The sequence below is a fragment of the Chiroxiphia lanceolata genome, chromosome 23 (genome assembly GCF_009829145.1).
Source record: "Chiroxiphia lanceolata isolate bChiLan1 chromosome 23, bChiLan1.pri, whole genome shotgun sequence".
Classification (NCBI taxonomy): Eukaryota; Metazoa; Chordata; class Aves; order Passeriformes; family Pipridae; genus Chiroxiphia; species Chiroxiphia lanceolata.
In genome coordinates, this window is record NC_045659.1 from 1,210,638 (window position 1) to 1,230,821 (window position 20,184).

The 20,184-nt window shown below is 60.7% G+C and overlaps 3 protein-coding genes across 4 annotated transcripts; 2 read left to right on the forward strand and 1 right to left on the reverse strand.

Annotated features, from left to right (window-relative positions):
• Positions 1–592: 592 nt before the first annotated feature.
• Positions 593–4,929, forward strand: IL10RA (interleukin 10 receptor subunit alpha). Of its 2 annotated transcripts, XM_032709356.1 has the most exons (7): positions 593–734; positions 1,519–1,639; positions 1,751–1,929; positions 2,198–2,364; positions 2,692–2,842; positions 2,989–3,107; positions 3,225–4,929. In XM_032709356.1, the coding sequence occupies exons 1-7, from the start codon at positions 671–673 to the stop codon at positions 4,143–4,145; spliced, it is 1,722 nt and encodes a 573-aa protein (XP_032565247.1). In that variant the 5' UTR covers positions 593–670; the 3' UTR covers positions 4,146–4,929. The 2 variants fall into 2 exon arrangements, with proteins under 2 accessions (XP_032565247.1, XP_032565246.1); XM_032709355.1 differs by having other exon boundaries at positions 2,989–4,929.
• Positions 4,930–5,912: 983 nt separating this feature from the next.
• SMIM35 (small integral membrane protein 35) lies at positions 5,913–9,858 on the reverse strand. The gene is made up of 5 exons (XM_032709370.1): positions 9,768–9,858; positions 8,129–8,245; positions 7,788–7,821; positions 7,430–7,559; positions 5,913–6,917 (listed from the first exon to the last, which is right to left on the reverse strand). Exons 1-4 carry the CDS (start codon positions 9,781–9,783, stop codon positions 7,454–7,456), a joined length of 273 nt encoding a protein of 90 aa, XP_032565261.1. The 5' UTR covers positions 9,784–9,858; the 3' UTR covers positions 5,913–6,917; positions 7,430–7,453.
• Positions 9,859–12,584: 2,726 nt separating this feature from the next.
• TMPRSS4 (transmembrane serine protease 4) lies at positions 12,585–20,120 on the forward strand. The gene is made up of 13 exons (XM_032709358.1): positions 12,585–12,737; positions 15,895–15,925; positions 15,993–16,106; positions 16,258–16,410; positions 16,493–16,622; positions 17,585–17,686; positions 17,804–17,844; positions 18,207–18,366; positions 18,591–18,757; positions 18,925–19,020; positions 19,128–19,267; positions 19,412–19,561; positions 19,720–20,120. The coding sequence occupies exons 1-13, from the start codon at positions 12,729–12,731 to the stop codon at positions 19,729–19,731; spliced, it is 1,305 nt and encodes a 434-aa protein (XP_032565249.1). The 5' UTR covers positions 12,585–12,728; the 3' UTR covers positions 19,732–20,120.
• The last annotated feature ends 64 nt before the right edge of the window (positions 20,121–20,184 follow it).

The window sequence follows — 20,184 nt, forward strand, 5'->3', positions numbered from 1 at the left end:
AGCCATGTGAGTCACGGCCATACCTGGGGGGCTACCAGAGCCCCGGGGACAGCAACAGCCCCCTGCCACACTGGACTTGAGATGTGTGTAGTTGTTTGCAGGACACAAAATAACCCAGAAATTGTCACTCAGCCCCATACATAGGGGAAAGAAACGGGAGGGTAGAGGCCTAGCCCAAAGGAAGGGAAAGCCAGAACCCTCTCCTGGGGCTCCAGGGTTGGATGGAACCTGGCTGGATTTAGCTGCTGGCAGGACAGGACATGGTGCTGTGCTCTGTAAAATCCCTGTGGCAGGTCACCCTCAGTGCTAACACTCACCTTTGCTGTGCTTTTAACATCTCATTTCATAACGAAGCAGCAGAGACATTGTGTACTTGTACTTGCCTTTCTCAGCACTGCACCGTTTTGCTCAGAAAAGCCCCCAAAATTCTTCCTTTAAGTCTGCATCTGGAAATGCCCAGCCCGGGGCTGAGGCATTGTCTGGGGTTGAGTGGGTGGACAGCAAAAAAAACAAAAAGTGGAAGTAGCTGCACAGCGACTTTCCTCCCGCTCTGCGAACGCCTCCGAGACGTCACTGAGCCAACCCCCGGGGAAAAACAGGCGCTCGGCACCCGCCGGGGCAGAGCTCGGCCCCGCACTCACCCTGCTGCCACGGAGGATGCTGAGCTGCCATGGGCACCTCTGCCCCTGCCCTGGCGCTGTGCCTGGCGCTGCTCCTCGCCCCGCACACGCACGGTGAGTCTCTTGCCTGCGCCGCTTCTCATCTCCCCGCTCATCTCCCCGGCTCCGGGTGGGCTGCTCAGCCCGGGACGGGGGAGGAAGGCAGGGAGCAGGTTGGAGCCACAGCTTGGACACCTTCACTGGGTGCTCAGACTGGCGCTTTGGAACGAGACACGGCCAGGGCTCCCTGCTTGCCACTTGCCTTTTGTTGCTGGTTGGGAGCCAAAGGCTCTTGAGTCCCCAGCCTCGCTTGTCCCCAGTGCTGTGATCACAGGTGAGGTGCCACGGCCGCTGCTGGGCTCGGTGTTAGCGGCTGCCAGGGAAACCCACACGGGGGGGGGGTGGCAGATGTTATCGAGCGGAGGGTTTGCTGCCAGGTGACAGGACTGAAATCAGGCAGGAGGTGTGAAAACAGTCTGTTTCATCCAGGCAGCAGATGAGCAAAACAGGAAAGCGGAGCCCAAACACAGCTGCGAGAAAGCTGAGTCCGGACAGAGCCCCCGTGGCCAATGGCAGGGGCTTGGGGATGCAAACACAGCTCCTTTCTTGGGGCAGAAAAGCACGGGGAACCCCCTAGCTGGGCTGAGCTGGGCTCTGCCCAAAGAGAGAGGAAGGGGAAGATGGGGATGAGCAGACGCTGAAACTCGGACAAAGAAATCCGAGGAAATCCTTACACATTTCGAGTGGTCAGCACTAAACGTGGGGTGACGCTCCAGGAGGCCCTCCCAAGGGCCCTGCCCAGCTCCCATGGGATGGGGGGCTGTGCAGCCTCACCCAACGCCCACCGTGGGTCCCGCAGGTGAGGGGCTGGCGAGCCCCCGGCGCGTGCGCTTCGCTGCCGAGACCACGTGGCACGTGCTGCGCTGGGAGCCGGGACACGGCCACCCCAGGGACGTCTGCTACGACGTGGAGTACAAAGTGTGAGTGCAGCCGTGGGGGCTGAGCCCTGCCTGCCATCCGACTCCAACGGCAAGGGACAGCTGAGTCCCTGCTGCCCGCACGGCTCTCACCCCCGCTGCTTCTCCCCGCAGCTACGGCACCAAAATCCCTTGGACAGCCATCCCAGAGTGCACCAAGTCCTCGAGGCAATCCTGCGACCTCACCTTCTACACCCTGGACCCCGACAGGCGCTACTACGCCCGGGTCAGGGCCGTGTCCGGGAACCACACGTCCTCGTGGCAAAGGACCAACGCCTTCTCCCCACAGGATGGTAGGTTGGGGTCTGCCTTCACCTCAGCTGGGGATAGGAGGCTCTGAGGATGGTGAGGTCAGGGTGCCAAACCACTTGGGAAGAACTGTGGGATGAATGAGAGCAGGGATAAATCCCTCCATACCTTCCTGGAGGGCAGGCAGGCTGCAGGATAGGACGGGACAAAGTGAGGATGGGTGGCACCGGCTGCGAGGGACAGTCACAGCTCAGTCCAGTGCTGCAAGCAGGACACAGCCCTAACGTGCTCTTCCGACTGACTTGCCTCCAGCCAGCCTGCGCCTGTCGGGCCAGAGCCTCTCTGTGAGGGGCAACACCATCCACGTGCAGCTGCAGCTGCTCTTCCAGACTGGGAAAGTCACTGTGAGGTACGAGGACATCCATGAGGACGTGAGGCAGTACCGGGTGTACACCAGGAGGACGCAGGACAACAAGACGGTGAGATGAGTTGCTGCTCCCACGCTCTCCCCATCTGTCCCACACGGTGCTGCTCGGGTGGAAAAAACACATTGTTAAAGCACAATCTTCTATAAAACTAAATGCTGAGCTTTCTCAGAGCCACGACACTGCAGAGAGGTTTCTCTGCGTGTTTTATTGCAGCAGCTTCCCTGGCTCTTGGGATTTTGGGCCTAACTGCTGTCAGCCGGGGAGGGGAGATGTCCCATTCCCAGGGGACAGGGGAGGAGGGGGAGGAAGGAAGGAGAACCAGCCCTGCTGCAGGAGCTGGGGGGTCTCAGGTACCAGCCTGTGCTCTCCTTGTTGCAGTTTGAAGTGGTGGAGACCAGGACAGAGTTCACCCTCAGCAACCTGCTCTGGGGCACTGAGTACTGCCTGAGCGTGGAGCCCAGCGTGACCAACCGGCACCTCCGCACGACACGCACCGACGAGCAGTGTGTCACCACCTCCCAGAGAGACAGTGAGTGGGGAGCCAGGGAAGGGAGGGATGCAGACCCTCCTCAGCCTCCTGGTCCTGGGGACGTGGCGGGGTCCACGCCAGGACAGCCACTCTGTGCCCTTTGGACGCTGCCTGTCCCCCTCACCTGGACACGTCCTCTCTTGCAGGGATTGTGGAGCTTCTCCCGAGCATCCTCAGCCCCTGCTTCATTGTTCTGTTGGGGATTCTGGGGGCTCTGCTGGTGCACACCTACATAAAGAAACCCATGAGGACACCGTCTGTCCTGGTAAGGCACCTTTTGTGGCTGGCATGGAGGGGCAGGCGCAGGCTTGGGGAGTGCTGGGAGCGGTCAGCAACAAAAGGGACAAAGCCCAGCTCACTCCCTTCTTTCTCTCCCTCTCAGAAGTCCTTCATGAAGCAGAGCTCGCTCTGGGTGGAGCACGAGCCCTCGTCCTCGGGCAGCCTGGACACAGACCCCATCCAGCAGCTGTTCCTGTGCCAGAAGGAGCCCCAGCTGGACAGAAGCACTAGCACAGCCCAGGTGCCCCTGGAGCAGGGCTGGAGGCTCCCAGTGAGGCCTGAGGACCGGCTGTGCCCGCTGGGACCCGTGGGAAGCCGAGACAACAGCGGCAGCAGCACCGACAGCGGCATCTGCCTGCACATCCCCTCCTCCTCCCCCGGACTGAGCTGCTCCGCCCGCCCTGAGCCCCGGGGCTACAGGCGACAGCTGCCCACTGGCGACGACAGCGGTGTGGGCTTGGAGAGCCCCTGCCCTGGTCCCACGTGCTCCTCCAGCAGCGGGAACAGCAGCCAAGGGGAGCCAGAGCTCTGCCCTGCCACCGGCCAGGAGGCCGTGGAGTTCCGCGGGTACCTGCAGCAGTGCAGGGGCACGGTGGAGCCAGGGCAGGACCCAGCCAAGGGAATGCCCCTCTCGGGCTGTGAAGGGCCTGGGCAGGGCACTGACCTCGTGCTGGATGTTGAGTGCTCCGAGCTGGCTGTGTCCAAAGGGTATTTGAAGCAGTCCTCTCCAGAGCATCCCCGTGGCAACGCACAAGACCTCGCTCCATGGGGAGCCCCTTCCTTGGACTTTTCCAGCCAGGTGGGACCCCTAGCCCCCACTCTGCTGAGCTGGGGGGCTCCAAGTGCTCCCTTGGTCTCCAAAGCTTGCCCTGAGCTCCTGAAAGCTCCCTTTGACCTGAGCATCTTCAACACTGACATCCTGGGGATGCTGCCCCTCACCTCCAGCCTCAGCACGGACTGGCTCACACTGCCAGTGAACCCCCTGAGCCTGCTCAGTGGGGACAGCAAGGACAGCCGCCTGTGAGCCGTGCCCAGGCCGGGCAGCAGGTGCTGCCAGCCCTGCACGCTGACACAACTACCTCTTCTACCCGCTGCCCGTGGGGAGCAGCCACTCAATAAGCTACTGCCACCCCTGAATGTTAACACACCAAACCAAGTGGTACCAGGCTGAGACATGTTCCTGGAGCACCTGCTCAGCTACTGCTGGGGCTGCTTTGGCCCCAGGACTGTGGACAGCCTCCAGTGTGTCCCTCCAGCTGGTCTCTGGTGTACTCTAACAAGAGACAGGGATGGACTGCGCTGGAGAGGCTCACCAAGCCCAAGGATACGCACCAGGATGTTTCCCAAGGATGATCCTGTCTTGTCTGCCCTCCTCAGCAGCCCAGCCTGAGGCACAGGGCCACCCTTGGGGCTGGGGCCAGCTCTGTGCTTCCACTTCCCCCTTTCTCTGGCCAGCACTGGGCTCCTCCAGCTGACGTCCACAGCTCCGGTGACGTCCTCCGGTGACATCCAGACCTTTCACAACACAGACACTGGGAGCAGAGGGCAGCCTGACATCAGCCACCCTACTGCTGGAGCACGGGGCTCCCTCCCTGGCTGACCTCACATGGAGGGAGCGAGGGACTTTCCTGACCCCACAGAGACCCTCTGGCATCCAGCCCCTCTGGCAGAGCCCTGGGGTACTGGCTGTCTCATGGGTTACGGGATACACAATGAGCCAGGCCAGCCCTGCTTAACACTATGGGCTGTGTTCTGCCCCTGCTGTATGCAGACATTATTTATTCTATTTAATTTGTAAATACAAAGGATGTGGTGTTATTTATTTGGGCCATTTGTCTGTTCATCCTCTCCTAAGGTCAAGCTGCGCTTTCCGTTTTCACGCACAGACATTCCCCAGCAGCAAAGGGCAACGTGCCTTTGCCTCATATGGGGAAGAGCATTTCCAGCACATCACAGCTGCAAAAGGAGAACCAAGGCAGATCACTGAGAGCTTCTCACACACCTGAGGACCAGGGCGGTTGTCCCAGGGCAGTGTTGTGGGATCAGTCACCAGAAGAGCAGCAGGGAAAAGGAACTGAACTGCTCATCATGATTCCACAGGGATGGGATGGGACAGCAGGGAATACACAGGGATTCCATGGGACAGCACCAGGGAAGGACAGGAGAACCTCAGGGCAGAGCAGAACAAATCAAACCCAGGGATGGGGAAACCAGGAAAGACTGAATGTGGCACTTAGTGCCACAGGTTTGTTGACATGGTGGTGTTTGGTCATAGGTTAGATTGATGACCTCAGAGATCTTTTCCAACCTAATTGATTCTGTGAATAGTTACTGTCAGAATGGAAACAGCAAGAGATGGAACAACTCACTGTGGGCTACACACCTGACTGCTGCCAGATCGCAGCAGGGAAGTTTTTCCAAGAGTCACTTCGTTTCCAAGAACCTTCACGGTGGGATAGTCCCATTAAAACTGCTGGTGGAAACCCTCCTCGGGGAATATGTTTTTCAGGTGAAAGCATGAGTCACTGCAGGCAGGAGAAGGGCACTGATCTTTGCCAGGTTGCCTTTTGTTACACCTGATGTTGCACTACTCACACGTGAGGTCAGTGCCTGCATCCCGCGGGGGCCCGGCCGTGGAGGTCACTGGGCACCTCCTCCTGCCCCGCCACTGACCCCAGCCCTTCTGCCTCTGTGTATTTTGTGGGCTGGAGCTTTTTGCTTTCTTTTTCTTTTTTTTTCAACTTCCTCTGGAAAACGGAGTCATCAAAACTAAGCGTGACTTTTTTTTTTGGTTTTTCTTTCAAGCGCCGCTGACGTCAAAGCTCCGCGGGCAGATCCTGTGCAGTTCCTGCCCACCACCAAGGGCTCCAGCTGCCAGCACCCAGGGCAACATGAGCAGCCAGAGCTCTCCTTTCAACCAAACCCAGGAGTTCGCCAGAAAGCTGCAGACCACAGGGCTTGGCTTTGGTGGCTGAGAGTGCTGATAGTCCCTCTGACTGCCTGGAAATCCCGCTCTGTCCTCACTGGTTTCCCTCACACGGCCACAGGGAGTCATGAGTTTCTCTTCATTTTCCTTCTGAGGAAAGTTTGCACAGAAATGGTCCCTCTCTGTGGCCACAGCACCTTCCCCATGGCTGCTCTCATGCTCTGGGCACTTCCACAGCCACTTGCTCTGCTGAGACTGAAGGCGGTCAGTATGAAAAAAATCAGGACAAACCTCACAGGGGCTTTCTGAGGTGTTTGCTTGCACTATTGGTGCAGGGGACAAACTCCCACACTGGTCCAGATACTGGAGCAAGAAGGGGGCCTGGAGCAGATTTCCCATTTCTTCACAGCATTTTCCACAGTTGCACAAACCCAGCCACCCAGTTCTGGGGCTCCTGGCTGCCCTCCTTAGCTGGTGCCCTGCACTCTCAGCCCCAGGTCTCCTGGGCATGCAGGTGGCTGGTCCTGAGGGCTGGAAGGTCTCTGAGCTGTGGGGAGGGTGGCTGTTTTCTCTGGGATGAGTGCTGAGGGAGCCTGAGATGAGGCCGCATCCTCTTCCTCCATCCCAAGCGAGGGGAGGCTGTGCCAGTGCCAGCCCCAGGCACCTCCTGTGCTGCCCATGGCCAGGGAAGGACAGCAAGAGAGCTGTGGCTGGGGAGCAGATGGAGAAGCTGCCCAGGGAGAGTGTGGAGTCTCCCTCTCTGGTGACATTCAAAATCCTCCTGGATGCATTCCTGTGTCACTTTTTCCAGTGGCAGTTTGGACCAGGTGGTCCCCAGAGGTCCCTTCCAAACCCAGCTATTCTGTGAAGCTTTTTTTAAAAACAGAAACTGTTATGTTACCATTTCAGTAGAAATCCAGCAGGTTCAGGGGCTGTTTTTTACAGAAGTGAAAATGGAGGAGTTCCCCCCAGCCGGTTTTGGTTGCTTTTTTTGGCTGGTGCTGGGTGGTGAGTGAGAGGCAATGAGAGGAAGCGGTGCAGGAGCACCCGGGCTCCAGCCCCAGCCCCCTTTGTCCCTCCCCACATGTTCCACCCCAGGCCAAAGACAGCAGGGAAGGAAATGCAAACCAAAACCTGTCCAGGGGGAACGAAAACCGGAACCCAGGGAAAGTCCCTGTACCCCCACAGCCACAGGATTTCTGCTGGGAAAACCTTGGGACTATCCAGGGAAAGCTGTGATGCCCAGGGGCTACAAGGCAGCAGGGAGGCTTTGGGGCACAGCACTGTCACCCCCCTGGGCTCCTCACAGAGGCACCCACGGGCTGTGCTGGGGGGACACGCATGGCTGGGGACCCCACACCCCTCACAGGGTGATGTCCTACCTGCTCAGCAGCCCAGCTCCCTCCTCACGGCCCCCGGGTGTGGAAGGGCTCGTAGCCACTGCCCGTGGTGCTCAGAGAGCCACTGATGCTGAATGGGGGCACCAGCTCCACTGCCACTGACCCCAGCCCACTGTGGGGAGAGTAGAGATGTCAGCAAGCTGCCCGTCCCCCCCAGCCCCTGCCAGCCCACAGGGTGGGCACTGTCCCCGTGGAGATCCCCAGAACAGCCACCCTGGGGAGGCAGTGCCTGCAAACTGCAGAACATGGGGGATTCAGGACTGGTGAGGGTGTGTGACACCTCAGCACAGTGCACAGTGAGCAGCCAGCCCACCCCAGGTCCCCCCACGGCAACACTCACTGCATGTGGTAGAGGTTGAAGACAAAGTCAGGCCCTGGAGAGGCAGGAGGAAGAGGAGGGAGAGGTGTCAGAGCCACGTAGTGCCACGAACCCACCTTTGCTTTGCTGTGAGTCTGTGTGGCAGCACGGGGACAGGCAGGACAGGCAGTGGGACAGCACCAGGACATCAGGGTGCATCCCCCTCCTCACCTCTGTGTGTCCCCAGCTCGCCCCAGAGCCCCTGCACGGAGGTTTCCCCAGGGGCCAGCAAAGGTCAGGGGTGCTCCCCAGACCCTGCAGCCCTGTCCTTTGAGCCCTCCCTACCCTGTCACCACCTGTCCCCCTGCTGTGCCCTCACTCACGGTGCCAGCACCAGCCCCTCTGGTACCACCGGATGAAGGTGTAGCCAAAAACCACCAGGATCAGCAAGGCCAGCCCGATGCCCAGCATGGCCCCGACCACGTTGATGGGCTCTTGCCCTGCAAAGCAGAGGGAGAAGGGGCTCTGCAGACAAACACCTCTGGGGGGTTGGGGGTTCTGATCATCCCCTGGGGGGAACAGGACAGCTGGGATATGACCTTCCACCCTGTGCTGTCCCTACAGTGGGGAAGGGTTACACACCACGAGGTTGTTAAGTGCTGTGGCACAGAGATTTTTGCCACCCCCAAAGTCCTGTGATGAAGACTTGGTCACACAGCCACCACCTCTGCTGTCCCCAGGCGAGCTGGCAGGAGGGATGGTGACTGGGGAGGGAGCTGGCCACCCTGACCACGCTGTATCCCCACTTCTGGTCCCACTCACACCCTCGTGGGGTGAAGCACCTCGTCCAGCTGCCCCGGGAGCCATCCATCGCTGCAGCCAGCCCTGCACAGGCAGGCAGACCCATTTCTGGGCTGGCAGTTCCCTCTAGAGGATGCACTTGTCAGGGCGAGCAGCCTCGGGCTGCCAGCGCCAGGCTGGGATGGAACACGGCAGGGGCTGTGCAGGGACACGGCAGGGGCTGTGCAGGACCACTGTGGGGCTCTACACCACTCCATCCCTCCCATCCATGTCACAGGAGCTGGTGAAGCCCAGCACCAGCCAGCGCTCCCAGGATTGCTGAGGTGCCCAGCACAGCAGAGCCGCTGAGAATCCAATTCTCTGCTGACAGCTCTGGGGGGGCTGTGCCCAGGAGGGCACAGGGGGTTTGGGCACTGTCCCACAGCACGGCCAGCCCTGCAGTGCAGGGCACAGGGATGGATCCTGCACCGTGCAGAGTCTGGAGTGAGGAGGCAGCGGAAAGGGATGACCTAACAGCAGCTAAATTTAGGCAGATGCCAGTGGAGTGAGCACATTTCCCCTGTGGTCACAGTGTTTGCATAGTGAGCAAGGTCCTGGGTCATCCTGCAACCCACAGCACTTGCTCTACCTGATGGGATCCAGCCGGGAGCCGCAGAGCCTGTGAGCACCCGGGTTCCACGGCAGGGGAGCAGGAGCAACCCACCCTTCCCTGCCTTCCCCCAGCCCTCCTGCCTGGAGAGGGTGACATGGGCAGCCAGTGCCTCCTGCTCCTGCTGGGGCAGGGGTGAGCTGGAGCCCCGGGACCACAGGTCCCAGCAGGGGTGAGGTGAGGAGCTGCTGCAGCCGTGACTCATGTACAGGAGCTGTGGGGCAGGAGGAACGTGCTGCAACAGCCTCCCTGAATCAGGTGGCTGCCGAAACTGCCCTGTCCCCACGCCCACTGCCAGTGGGAGGACGATGGCTTCGTGCCCAGGCCCTGCCCTGTGCCGAGTGTGGGAGGCATCCCTGCCCTGACACCCTCGGGAGCAGACATCCTCCCAGACATCCCCCCATCCCAGAGGGATGGCTCTGAGCAGCACTGCTGGAGGCAGAGCCACCACGGCAGGTGAGCCCCAGCCCCAGCTCCCAGACAGCAGAGGGGAGGAAGGTCACCAAAGCACTGCCCATGCCATGAACCATCCCACCTCTGCCCCGTGAGGGGAGACAAAGGCCCTCACTCACCTCTCTGGGGGTCCATCCCGGTGTGGTGCAGGAGCTGCTCACGGTTGTCCCGGGCTGGAGCTGCTGCAGCAGAGCCCTGTGTGTGCTGGAGCCTGGCACGTCCTGCCCCTGCCCTCCTCTCCTGGTGACACAGCTGCCTCACCACCCCCACTGCAGCGAGGCCAGGCACCAGTCCTCATCCACTGGTCCAACTGGTTCCTGGGGAGAAAGCAGAGGAGCTGCAGCAGACACGGCAGACGGCACATCCCAGTGCCCAGCCCAGCCTCCCCACCCCCTGGGGTGGGCACAATGCCCGCCTGTGTGGGCAGCTCTGCTCTCCCACTACTGGAAGAGGCTGAACTGGGAGCACTGGGAGCCCAAGGGACAAGGACACCCTGTACACAGGTGTGTCCAGCACTGGCAAGGTGCCCGAGTGGCCGTGTCCTTTGGCAACCTCCTGGCAAAGACCAGCAGCAAGGAGGGCGGTAGGGGCTTGGGCATTTGGGGATGCCCACAAAGGTTATGGCCCCGTGCAGGACCCCAGGGGGACAGGGAGTACCCCAGCAGCTGCCCCCCATCAGACATCTCCTGAGATGATGCACTTACAGCTCTATGAGATCATCTCCTCGAACTCCCAAACCACAGGGTCAGGTGGGAAATCAACTCCTGCTCGTGGAAAGAGGGAAAAACCACCTCCCATGGCTGCAGGGAGAAGTGACAAACAGGGATAACCATTAATAGCTGCAAACTGGGCATCCAGGGGCAGAATTCCTTCCCAGTTTGTGCCACCTTGCCAGGCCCAGCCTCTACCATACCCCAGTGCCATCAGCACAGGGTGCCAGGGCAGGGCCAAGCCCCCCAGCAGCCCTCCCCAGGGTGAGCATCTCAGTGCCAAGAGCAGGGGCGATGCCTGAGACCTGCAGGGATGCAGAGCCAGCGGGATTTAGAGGGGACAATGGGCATTGCAGACCCCCAGGTCCTGGCAGTCCCCAGCTCACACGGAGAGGCTGCGACCACTCCTTGCCCGACAGGAGAGGACAGAGATGAGGTGTGTACATGTGTGGCTCGGGGACACTGCTGGCCACACAGAGCCCTGGGCCAGCCCTGCCTGACCCCTGCCTGACCCCAACAGAGCCAGGATGCCCGGAAACCTGTGTCATGCCTGTGCAAGAGGCCAGGGAAGGGCTGGAAATGCAGACGCACTCCAGGAAGCAAAGCCCCGAAGGCGCGCGGGGCTGTGACATAACATCTGCAAACCTCAGCTGCTTCCTCAAAGCCCTGCTAACCTCAAAGGAGGAAGGGCCGCTCCTGCCATGCCACCTCCCTCCCACAGATGCTCCCGGGCTGCTCTCCCTTCCAGGGCAGCAGGGCTGGCACAGGGATGCTCTGGGAAGGCTGTCAGGGCCCACCGTGGCACACTAGGGACCCAAGCTCTGCCCAGCTGCCCACTGCTGCAACCCCTAAACCAGGGGGCTTTCAAGCTGAAATCTCTCACAGCAGCACAGGCACCCTCCAGCTGGGCCTGCCAGTGCCACTGCCCACCCTCCATCCCACAGTCTCTGGGAATCACACGGACCATGGGGATGGGAGCTGTGGGCACAGCCAGCCGAGATCCCCACACCTCCTGAGGGGGCTGGATCCCCAGCGTGAGTGTGGGGAGGGTGCCCCTTACCTGCAAAGCCACACGTGGATTCCAGGATCCCTGGTCAGGCTACTGGAGCAGGCAGGGTCCCTGCTGTGACAGGGACGAGCTGGAACAGCAATGGCACAGCTCCCTGTCTGAGGAGCTGCAGGTCCAGGGCTCTCTGCAGCCTCCCACTGGCACAGCACACACACCCGGCAGCAGCAGCTCTCCTGACCCTGTGGAAAGCTGGATTACCAAAGGAGAGGGTAATTAGCTGCTCAGCAAACCCTGCACACCCATCACTTCCAGCGGGAGTGCGGAGGAGGGCAGGCAGCCTCCCCGACCCCAGCCCAGCCCCTGGGACACCTTCAGCCAGCTGGGGAGAGCAGCTCCTGCACACCTAAACCTCCATCCCAAACTGCCAGGCTAAACCAAGCCTCTCCATCCCAGAGGGATTGATTATTCCTGAATGTGTTGCCCAGCTTTACATCAGACACATGCACGGCTCCAGCAGCACCCCCAGCACCTGCCTGCAGGCAGAGCACTGCCTAAAACAGGGCTGAGGGCTGTGAGAGCCCCTCTCCCACACACCCCTGCCAGCCCCAGCTCATGCAACACCAATGCCCAACCCGGCCAGCTGCTCTGCAAAGAGATGGGGGCTGCAAGAGGAGGGCACGGCCACCTCCAAGCACAGCCTGTTTTCTCCCCCTTGCAGCCTCAGGACAACCTTCCATGGGTACCCACTTCCTTCACCTTTAACTCCCCCCCAGCACTGCCAGGAGCAGCTGCCAGCCGTGACCTGGGGCAGCACGGGGACACACAGACCGAGTGACCCCAGAGCCAGGTAACCTCGTGCATAAACTCTCCTCCTTTCCTCCTCCACCTACCAAAACCTCGGCGTAAAAACAACCCCGCGCAACGCGGAAGAGCCGGACAAAGAGCGGGGTGGCCGTGGATGCCCTTATCATCAGGAGGAGCAGGAAAAATCAGTCAGTTCACTTCTGATAAGCTATTTGGTGACAGCAGCCCTGCAGGTGAGTCACCCCCTGGTGGCAGATGCTCAGGAGATTACAGCAGGTGATGGTGCTGCTGATAGACCGGTGTTGTATTACAATACAAACCAGAATTCCTGTTTCACAACTCCCCTTGTGGGTTTTAAGGAGTGCTGGGGCGGTCCTGCCCCAGTGTGAGCGCAGGGCGGGCTCAGAGAGCAGGCACAGGGCTGCGGGAGCATCGCCGGCCCCGGCTCCTGGACATCGGGGCACCCGCAGCCTGCCCGTGCCCCGCACTGGAGGATATTCTGTGATTCTCTGGCGTTGGCCGGATTTCTGCAGGCAGAAGGACCACGCTGGAGCTGGATGAACATGGTGAGTCACTGACAGCTCTGCCCCCAGCCCCTGGCTCCCTGCACATCCCATGTCCCCCCGCACTCCCAGCCTGGCACTGCCAGGAGCAATTCACCAGTGAAGGGGCAGCCCAAACTCAAAGAGTTGCAGCTCCCCAGCCCTGGCAGCATCCAGACAGGGCAGGGTTTTACCTGCATCTCTCAACACCCCACTGTGGCTGGTAGATATGGTGCCTGGGTACCTCCCTGAGCTCTCACTCCCATGTTTCTCTGGCTTGCCTCGGCCCTCTCCCAGCCCGGGAAGCAGACAAGCAAGGCAGTGTGTCTTGCAGTCTGCATGACAAGGGGAACGTGCCCTTCTGGAGTCTCATCCCTCCCAAGAAGGTTCTGGTTCTTGGGCACTACCTGGGTGAGAACCAGGCCCCCCTGTCCTGCAGTGCAGCTCCCACTGTGGGACTGCAGGTCCCTCTGTTCGGGGACACTCTCACTGCCTGCAGTGCCCTTTGCCAGCAAAGCCATGGCCACCAAACCCCAGACTGGCATGCAGTCCCTCCCCAGGAGGGAAAGGCTTCCCTAAGAGGGCAGACAGGTACAACCCACCTCACTGGGCACCACAAAACCCTCCACCAGCGACACACCAGGACATCATCCCCTCCAGGGTGGGGAGCTCGCCCCTGCATGGCAGTAACAGCTACACACACCCACGGGTTAAATCCCCGCAGCCAAGGAGTCACCCTCGGGATCCAATCACCCTGGGAAGCTTGGTTTTGTGAAGGAACAGCCTACCTGCTCCGGAGGGAGGGAAGAAGCACAGCTCAGCACAGCCTGCACCCCCCGGATGGTGTGGGTGAGGAGGTTCATCAGAACTCCACGGCTCCTGGGCTGGCATTTGCACAGCACAAAATGGCCATAGTGGCATTAAGTGCTTTGAGAGAACACGGCCAGGGAGCTCAATTAGTTACGGTAGTCTTGGGTTCTCCAGGAAATCATGTGCCTCCACTCCACGCAGGAGCGGGCACAGCCCTCGCCTTGCTTTGGATTTAACCAGTGCAGCTCTTGCCTGTAGTGTGGGTTTGAGAGGAGTCGTGGAGAGGCAGCTCTGGGCAGCTCCGAGGTGTGAAACCCTTTGAAACAGAGGAGGTCTGTGGACTGAAGAAAATACAAAAAAAAAATTAAAAAATCAATAATCTCTTATCCCACCTGCGTCTGTCCCAGACCTGCACAGGTGTCTCAGAAAGGAGCCTGGATGACGTGATGGGGACAAGTATGGGCAGCTTGGGGACAGGCAGGGACAGCACTGCCACTGCAGTGTCCCCCAGGCTGGAGGATCCATCGTGACCTGGGGCCGTTCCCAGTGGGAACCGTTAGGATTCCATTATCCAGGTCATGCCCAGCCCGGGCCCAGGGTGACACAGGAGGTCAGCATGAGGAAGGACTGGCCCCACATGCCCTGGGCTGGCTGCACTGCAGGGTGTATGTGCAGCATCACAGAACCCCCAGGGCTCCTGCGGGCACCAGGGGCTGCAGAGAAGCGGCTCTGGAAGGTGCAGGATGCACATTCCCCTTCCCACCCTGCTCTCCTGCTCCCTGCCACCAGGAGCCAGGTTCTGCACCTCTAGGAGCTGATCAGAGCCCATCCAGGGGTGGGGAATTGGGTACAACCTTCCCATACCTGGCACGGGTGCCAGCTGAGCTCAGCTGTTTGGAGAAAAGCCGCTGGCATTTCCTCAAAGGAGCCAGGCATTGGCATGCTGGGGCACGGCCACATGCCCACAGCACCAGGAAGGATCCTCGCCTGCAAAGTCACTTCTTGTTCCCAAAACCAGCAGCCCAAGCCACGGAGCAGGGACATGATGGGGAGGCAACATGTCCTGGCTGAGCGAGGGGCAGCGAGCCAAGGAGCAGCACATCAACCCGAGCTGGCTCTGTGGGTGAGCCCAGCAATAATGGCTTGGCACTCACCTGCACAATCCTGCTGGCAGGTGGGGTGTGCATGGCTGAACATGCCCTGCTGCAGTGACCCAGGGAGGGAGGGCTCACCTCTCCTCTAACCTGTCCTGGGCTGGAGAACAGACCCTCACCCACACACCCAGTCCCACTGTAATGCTCCTCTAAGTCCCAGCCTCCAAACCCTGAGATGGCACAGGGAGTAAAGGCTTCCAAATCCCAAACCCTCCTGGATCTGCAGATTTATCACAGCAGGTTTAATCTTCCTTACCTCTGTCCATGCAAAAAACTTCTCTTACCTGTCGTGGCAGAGTCCAGAAGCAACAGCAAAGGCCAAGAGCTCACTGGGGCTGGCTGGGCATGGAAGGGACCAGTCTCAGCAGAGCAGGAACACCATTCCACACACTGCTGCTCAAGAGCACGGAACCAACACTGCTGCAAAACAGGGCAAGAGGCACACACGGTGCCCACCTGACCCCCCCAAAGGGGCTCTGGGCTTTGCCCAGCACCAGCCCTCACTGAGGACAGGGTCACTGCAGCTCACAGGACCTGCCCTCCTGCAGCCGGGCAGCTCTCCCACGAGAAGCTGGTACAGGGGGGTAATTGTGAGGAGATCAAGTGGATCAATGCCTGATTCATCACGGTTCCAGCCCCGGCTGCTGCCGGGCTGTGTTTACTGCGTGTCCTAGCAGCGGCACAGCCTGCACTCCCTCCCTCCCTGCCCTGGGAGCGCTGGTTCCCGGGGGCTGGTTCCTCTGGTGCTCCCGGAGCCTCTCGGGGAGCGCTTGGGCTGTGCCTCCTGCTGTCTGACCCTACTGACGATATAACCCCCGTCGTGACATGCCCGCGTGCCACAGCCCCGCAGGCGTGTGTATTTTGACTCAGGGTTTCTTGGCACATCAGAAAGCGCCTCTTTTGTAACATCTGTGACTTTTTAAGCCTCTGGCGTGTTAATGACAGTAATATTAACAGCCACTTACTGGAATTGCACAGGTGGTGTCCAAGGGAACAACACAGCAGGTGACCCCGGGTGACAGCAGTTGGGTGTCACACCAGGACACATCCCCAGCAGTTCTGAAGCTGGATGGAGGCCGGGGTGGTTTCCCTGCTCATCCCTGCTGCCCTTCCTGGGGTGGCTGGTGAGCTGTGAGCTCCCCACGCTGCTCCAGACCCTGCAGCTGCTCTCTGGCTGCAGTTTCCCCTCGCTGACCGGTTTTCCCTCTGCTTTGCAGGACTCGGCCTCGGAGCGGCTGAACGGCAGAGGTAACTCCTGTGGGGCTGGGGGTGAGGGCTGCCAGGCTGAGCCTGCCCACGCTCCTCTGTGTTGCAGGTCCCAGCACGAGACACAAATCCCCGAGGACGCTGGAGTCCTTCAAGCGGGTCGGCATCCTCGTCCTGGCCGTGGTGCTCACCCTCGCCTGCCTGGTCGCCGTCGGGTTCCTGGGTACAGCTCCCAGCGTCCTCTCCCTCTCCTTCCATGTGGCCTCGGCTCAGCAAACACAGCTCTGGACCTGGCTCCTTGCTGGGCCCCCCCGTGCCAGCCCTGAGCCTGCCCAGCAGCCGGAGCTCTGTGCTGAGCCCCCCTTTCCCTCCAGTCAAGGTTTACCTGGATCACCACTACCTGTTCTGCAAACAGCCCCTGAAGCTGGTGCCGCTGCAGCGGGTGTGTGACGGGCAGGTGGACTGTCTGCAGGGCGAGGACGAGGCCAACTGTCCCCAGTGGGTCCCTGAGGGGCCACCAGTGGGGGGTGAGTGCAGGACACCCTGTGAGAACTCTGGAGTGCTCTCCTGCTAAAGCCACCCAGAAGCTGACTCTGTGTCTGCCTCCAGCCCGCGTTTCCAAAGACAGATCCATCCTGCAGGTGCTCAACAGGAACACTGGAGCCTGGTCCTGTGTCTGCCACGACCACTTCGACCTGGTGCTGGCCAAGGCAGCCTGTGAGCAGATGGGCTACAGCAGGTACAGGCTGCTTTATCTGTGCCTCTCCCATAAAAGCTCTTTTCGAGTGGGGCTCTGATTACCTATAGAGCACTCAGAGCTCTGCACTAATGGTTTCAGTCCATCCTCACCACACAGGAGCTGGCTCAGAGCCCTGGCAGCCACCCCTGGAAGCAGAGTGCTGTGCTCAGTGTGCCCTGCTCTGTCCCCAGCCCATGGACACCCTGCCCTGCCCCTGTCCCTCACCTCATCCTGACCCTCCAGCAGCACTGCCCTCACCCGGGCAACCCAGGCTCTCCCTGCCAACATCACTCACCTAGGGAAGGATGGGTACAGGGCCCCTTTATAGCCTGGGACAGCAGCTTGGCTGGGGCTGTGGATGCAGCACAGCTGGATCCTCACAGCTGCCATGAAGCTCCATATCATCCACCTGTGTCCCCCTCATGCCCTGCCCTGAGCTAACAGCAAGTTTGGCTTGTTGCAATCACTTACAGCTGGTTAAACCTGAAATTTGGGGGAAACTGCTTGGCATCACCCCTGGATTAGGGGAGAATTTGAGTCAAGTTAGGTGTACATGAGGAAGAAGATACATTCTGGTGTCTGAGCTCCTCTAGGAGTGCAGATTAAGCCCAAGATGGTGTTTTCCAGCGGCAGGAAGTCAAGGATTAAGGCTTTGAGCACAGGTCCCAAATGTCCCCCAGGGCCACCTGCCCACCCCTCTGCATAGCAGGAGCACTCTCCCTTTCTTCACTTGCTCCTGTCCTTGGTCCTGGGCTCAGTGGACAGTCCCCCCCATCCTGCCACTGGCCCTTCAGGGATGTGGCACTCCCCCATTTGGCATCCCCACGTCGCTATCCCAAGGAACCCCTTTTTTCCATGGGATCCAGGCTCCCCAGATGCTCAGGCACCAGTGCCTGTCCCCTACCAGTCCCTGTGTCCCACGCCCGGCTGTGTTTCTGACCCGTGCCCTCCGTGTCTTTCAGCACTCCCGCTTTCCAGGGGGTGGAGGTGAGCGCAGGGCAGCCCCTCCCTCCCCGCGAGGTCGTGCTGGACAACGGGAGCCTCCAGGTGCTGGAACCGGGCAGGTGAGCGGGCACCGTGTGGGAAGTGGCCGCTGAGCCCCGAGGGGGAGCCCGCGGTGCCCGGCAGCGGAACCTGAGCCTGTCCTCCACCCAATCCAGCCCTTTTCCTCCCTCTTCCAGGAAATGCCTCTCTGGGCTGGTTGTTTCACTCTTTTGTTCCAGTAAGTACCACGACTTGCTTCCAGCCCTCTCCCTCCCCACTCCCCGCGGTGTTTGCACGAGGAAAGTTGGATTTAATTACTGCTAACCTCGTTAAGCCAGTACAAACCCTCCAGAAATGAAACACCTGAGGGAGACTTACCTAGCTTGCCTGGCTGGGTTACTTTTGCTGATGAATTACCTTGATTAAACCAATCCTCTTGGTGGGCTGGAGCAGGCAGGGATGGCTGGACTCCTTCCAGCAAGCCTGGGGACGAGGGGCAATGGCAGTGTCATGGGGGTGAGGCACCCCAGCCACACTCCCCCCCCGGGAGGTGCGAGACCCTCGCCCTGTCCCTCCTAACGTGTCCCTCTGCCCCTGCAGACTGCGGGCAGAGCATCAGGACGCCGCGTGTGCTGGGCGGGAGCCCGGCTGCCATCGAGGCGTGGCCGTGGCAGGTCAGTCTGCAGTACAGGAGGGAGCACATCTGCGGGGGCAGCATCATCGACCCCCGCTGGGTCCTGACGGCCGCGCACTGCTTCAAGTGAGTCGGCACCTCCCCAGGGCTGGGGCGGCCCCTCCGGGCTGGGTCCCGCCGGGTTTGAGCCGCGCGTGGATTAAATGTCAATTAACACGTGTGTAATTAACATCTCCGTGCCCTCGGCCTGATGCCGAGCAGGGCAGCGTGCAGGCAGGGCTCTGCTGCCTGTCCCCGTGGAGGGACGGGCAGGGAGCGGTGACACCAGTGACAGAGCTGTCTGTGTGCAGGAACAACCCCATCATCCAGAGCTGGCGCGTCAAGGCCGGCTCCGACCTCCTCTCCAGCACCGCCACCTCCGCCGTGGAGAAGGTGTTCCTGGCCCAGGTGACACCCACGTCCCCCAGGGAAAATGACATCGCCCTGGTGAAGCTGCGCTCTGCCCTGCACGTCTCAGGTGAGCCGTGGCACAGCCCTGCTGGGGCAGGAGGCCCGAGGGTCCTCTGTTGGCCCCGAGCAGCGGGGCTGGGAGGGCACAGCAGGGAGCGGAGTGCCCGGCTGGTGGGTGGCCCCAGCCAGTCTGGGCCCCTTCCCTGTGAGCCCCCCCAGCCATCTCCCTTGCAGACAACACCAAGCCCATCTGCCTGCCCTATTTCGATGAGGAGCTGGTGCCGGGCACGCCCCTGTGGGTGACAGGCTGGGGCTACACGGAGGAGCACGGTGAGCTGCACTGCACGGGATGATGGGGGCGAGGGCAGAGCCCCCCAGCACTGCTGGTGGGCTCTCCCCTCCCTCGGGGTCCCCCTGAGCAGCCCCGTGTCCTGCAGGGAAGCTGTCGGAGCGCCTTCAGCAGGCAGAGGTGGAGCTCATAGACAAGCAGAGCTGTAACGTGGCCGCCTACCATGGGGAGGTCACCGACAGGATGCTGTGTGCCGGTCTGCCCCAGGGAGGGGTGGACACCTGCCAGGTGGGGGGCCTGGGCTGGGAAGAGGGGTGGGTGGGTCTGCACCCACCCACGACACGGCCCCTTGGAGGGGACAGCTGTCGTGGGAAATGGGTGCTGGGGACTGGGGGGCTCCTGAGCCCCCCTCAGAGGGTCTGTCCTTTGCAGGGGGACAGCGGTGGGCCCCTCCTGTACTCAGGTGGGCACTGGCAGGTGGTGGGCATCGTCAGCTGGGGCCAGGGCTGCGGGACCCCCAGCACGCCCGGCGTCTACACCAGCGTCCGTGCCTACCTGGGCTGGATCTACACCGTCCGCAGGGTCAGTCCATCCTGCCAACCCCACTGCTCTGTGCACAGCTGGTGGGGGGACAGGCAGCCTGCTTCAGCTGAGCTGTCTCCTTAAGGACACAGCTGTTTTCCTCTTGGTTTTGGCTGCCCTTTCAGAGCTTTCAATCTCTTCCCTCTCTCTCTTCGCAGTCGGAGCTCTGAGACCTGCCGGAACAGGTCGCTTCTCTCCCCAGGCCTCCCTCCCCATCCTTTTACCCTTGGCTGTCTCGGCTCCAAGACATGGATCTCCAGCCACGGGAGGTGAGCTGAGCCTCCCAAACCCTCGCTGGCAGCTGTGGTTTAGGGTGCCAGAGCCCAGCCAAGGAGGAAGAGGCTCAGAGCGACAGCCATGGATACCGAAAGGAATCTGACCGGCTCGAGCTCCCTTCCGGAGAAAGATTAATTTATTGCCCTGTGCTGACCCCGCTGTGGCAGGATGGCTCCTGGGGGGCGAAGCTGCTGTCAGCTCACTGCTGTTATACAGAGAGATATGATGTTTGTGCTGTAGAGTTTCCCCACAACCCCATTAAAGGAAAGGGTTTGTTTTTTCACGCAGCCTCCGAACGCTTTGTCCCTCTTGCTCACAGGGCCATTTTTACCCAGTCCCCTCACAGA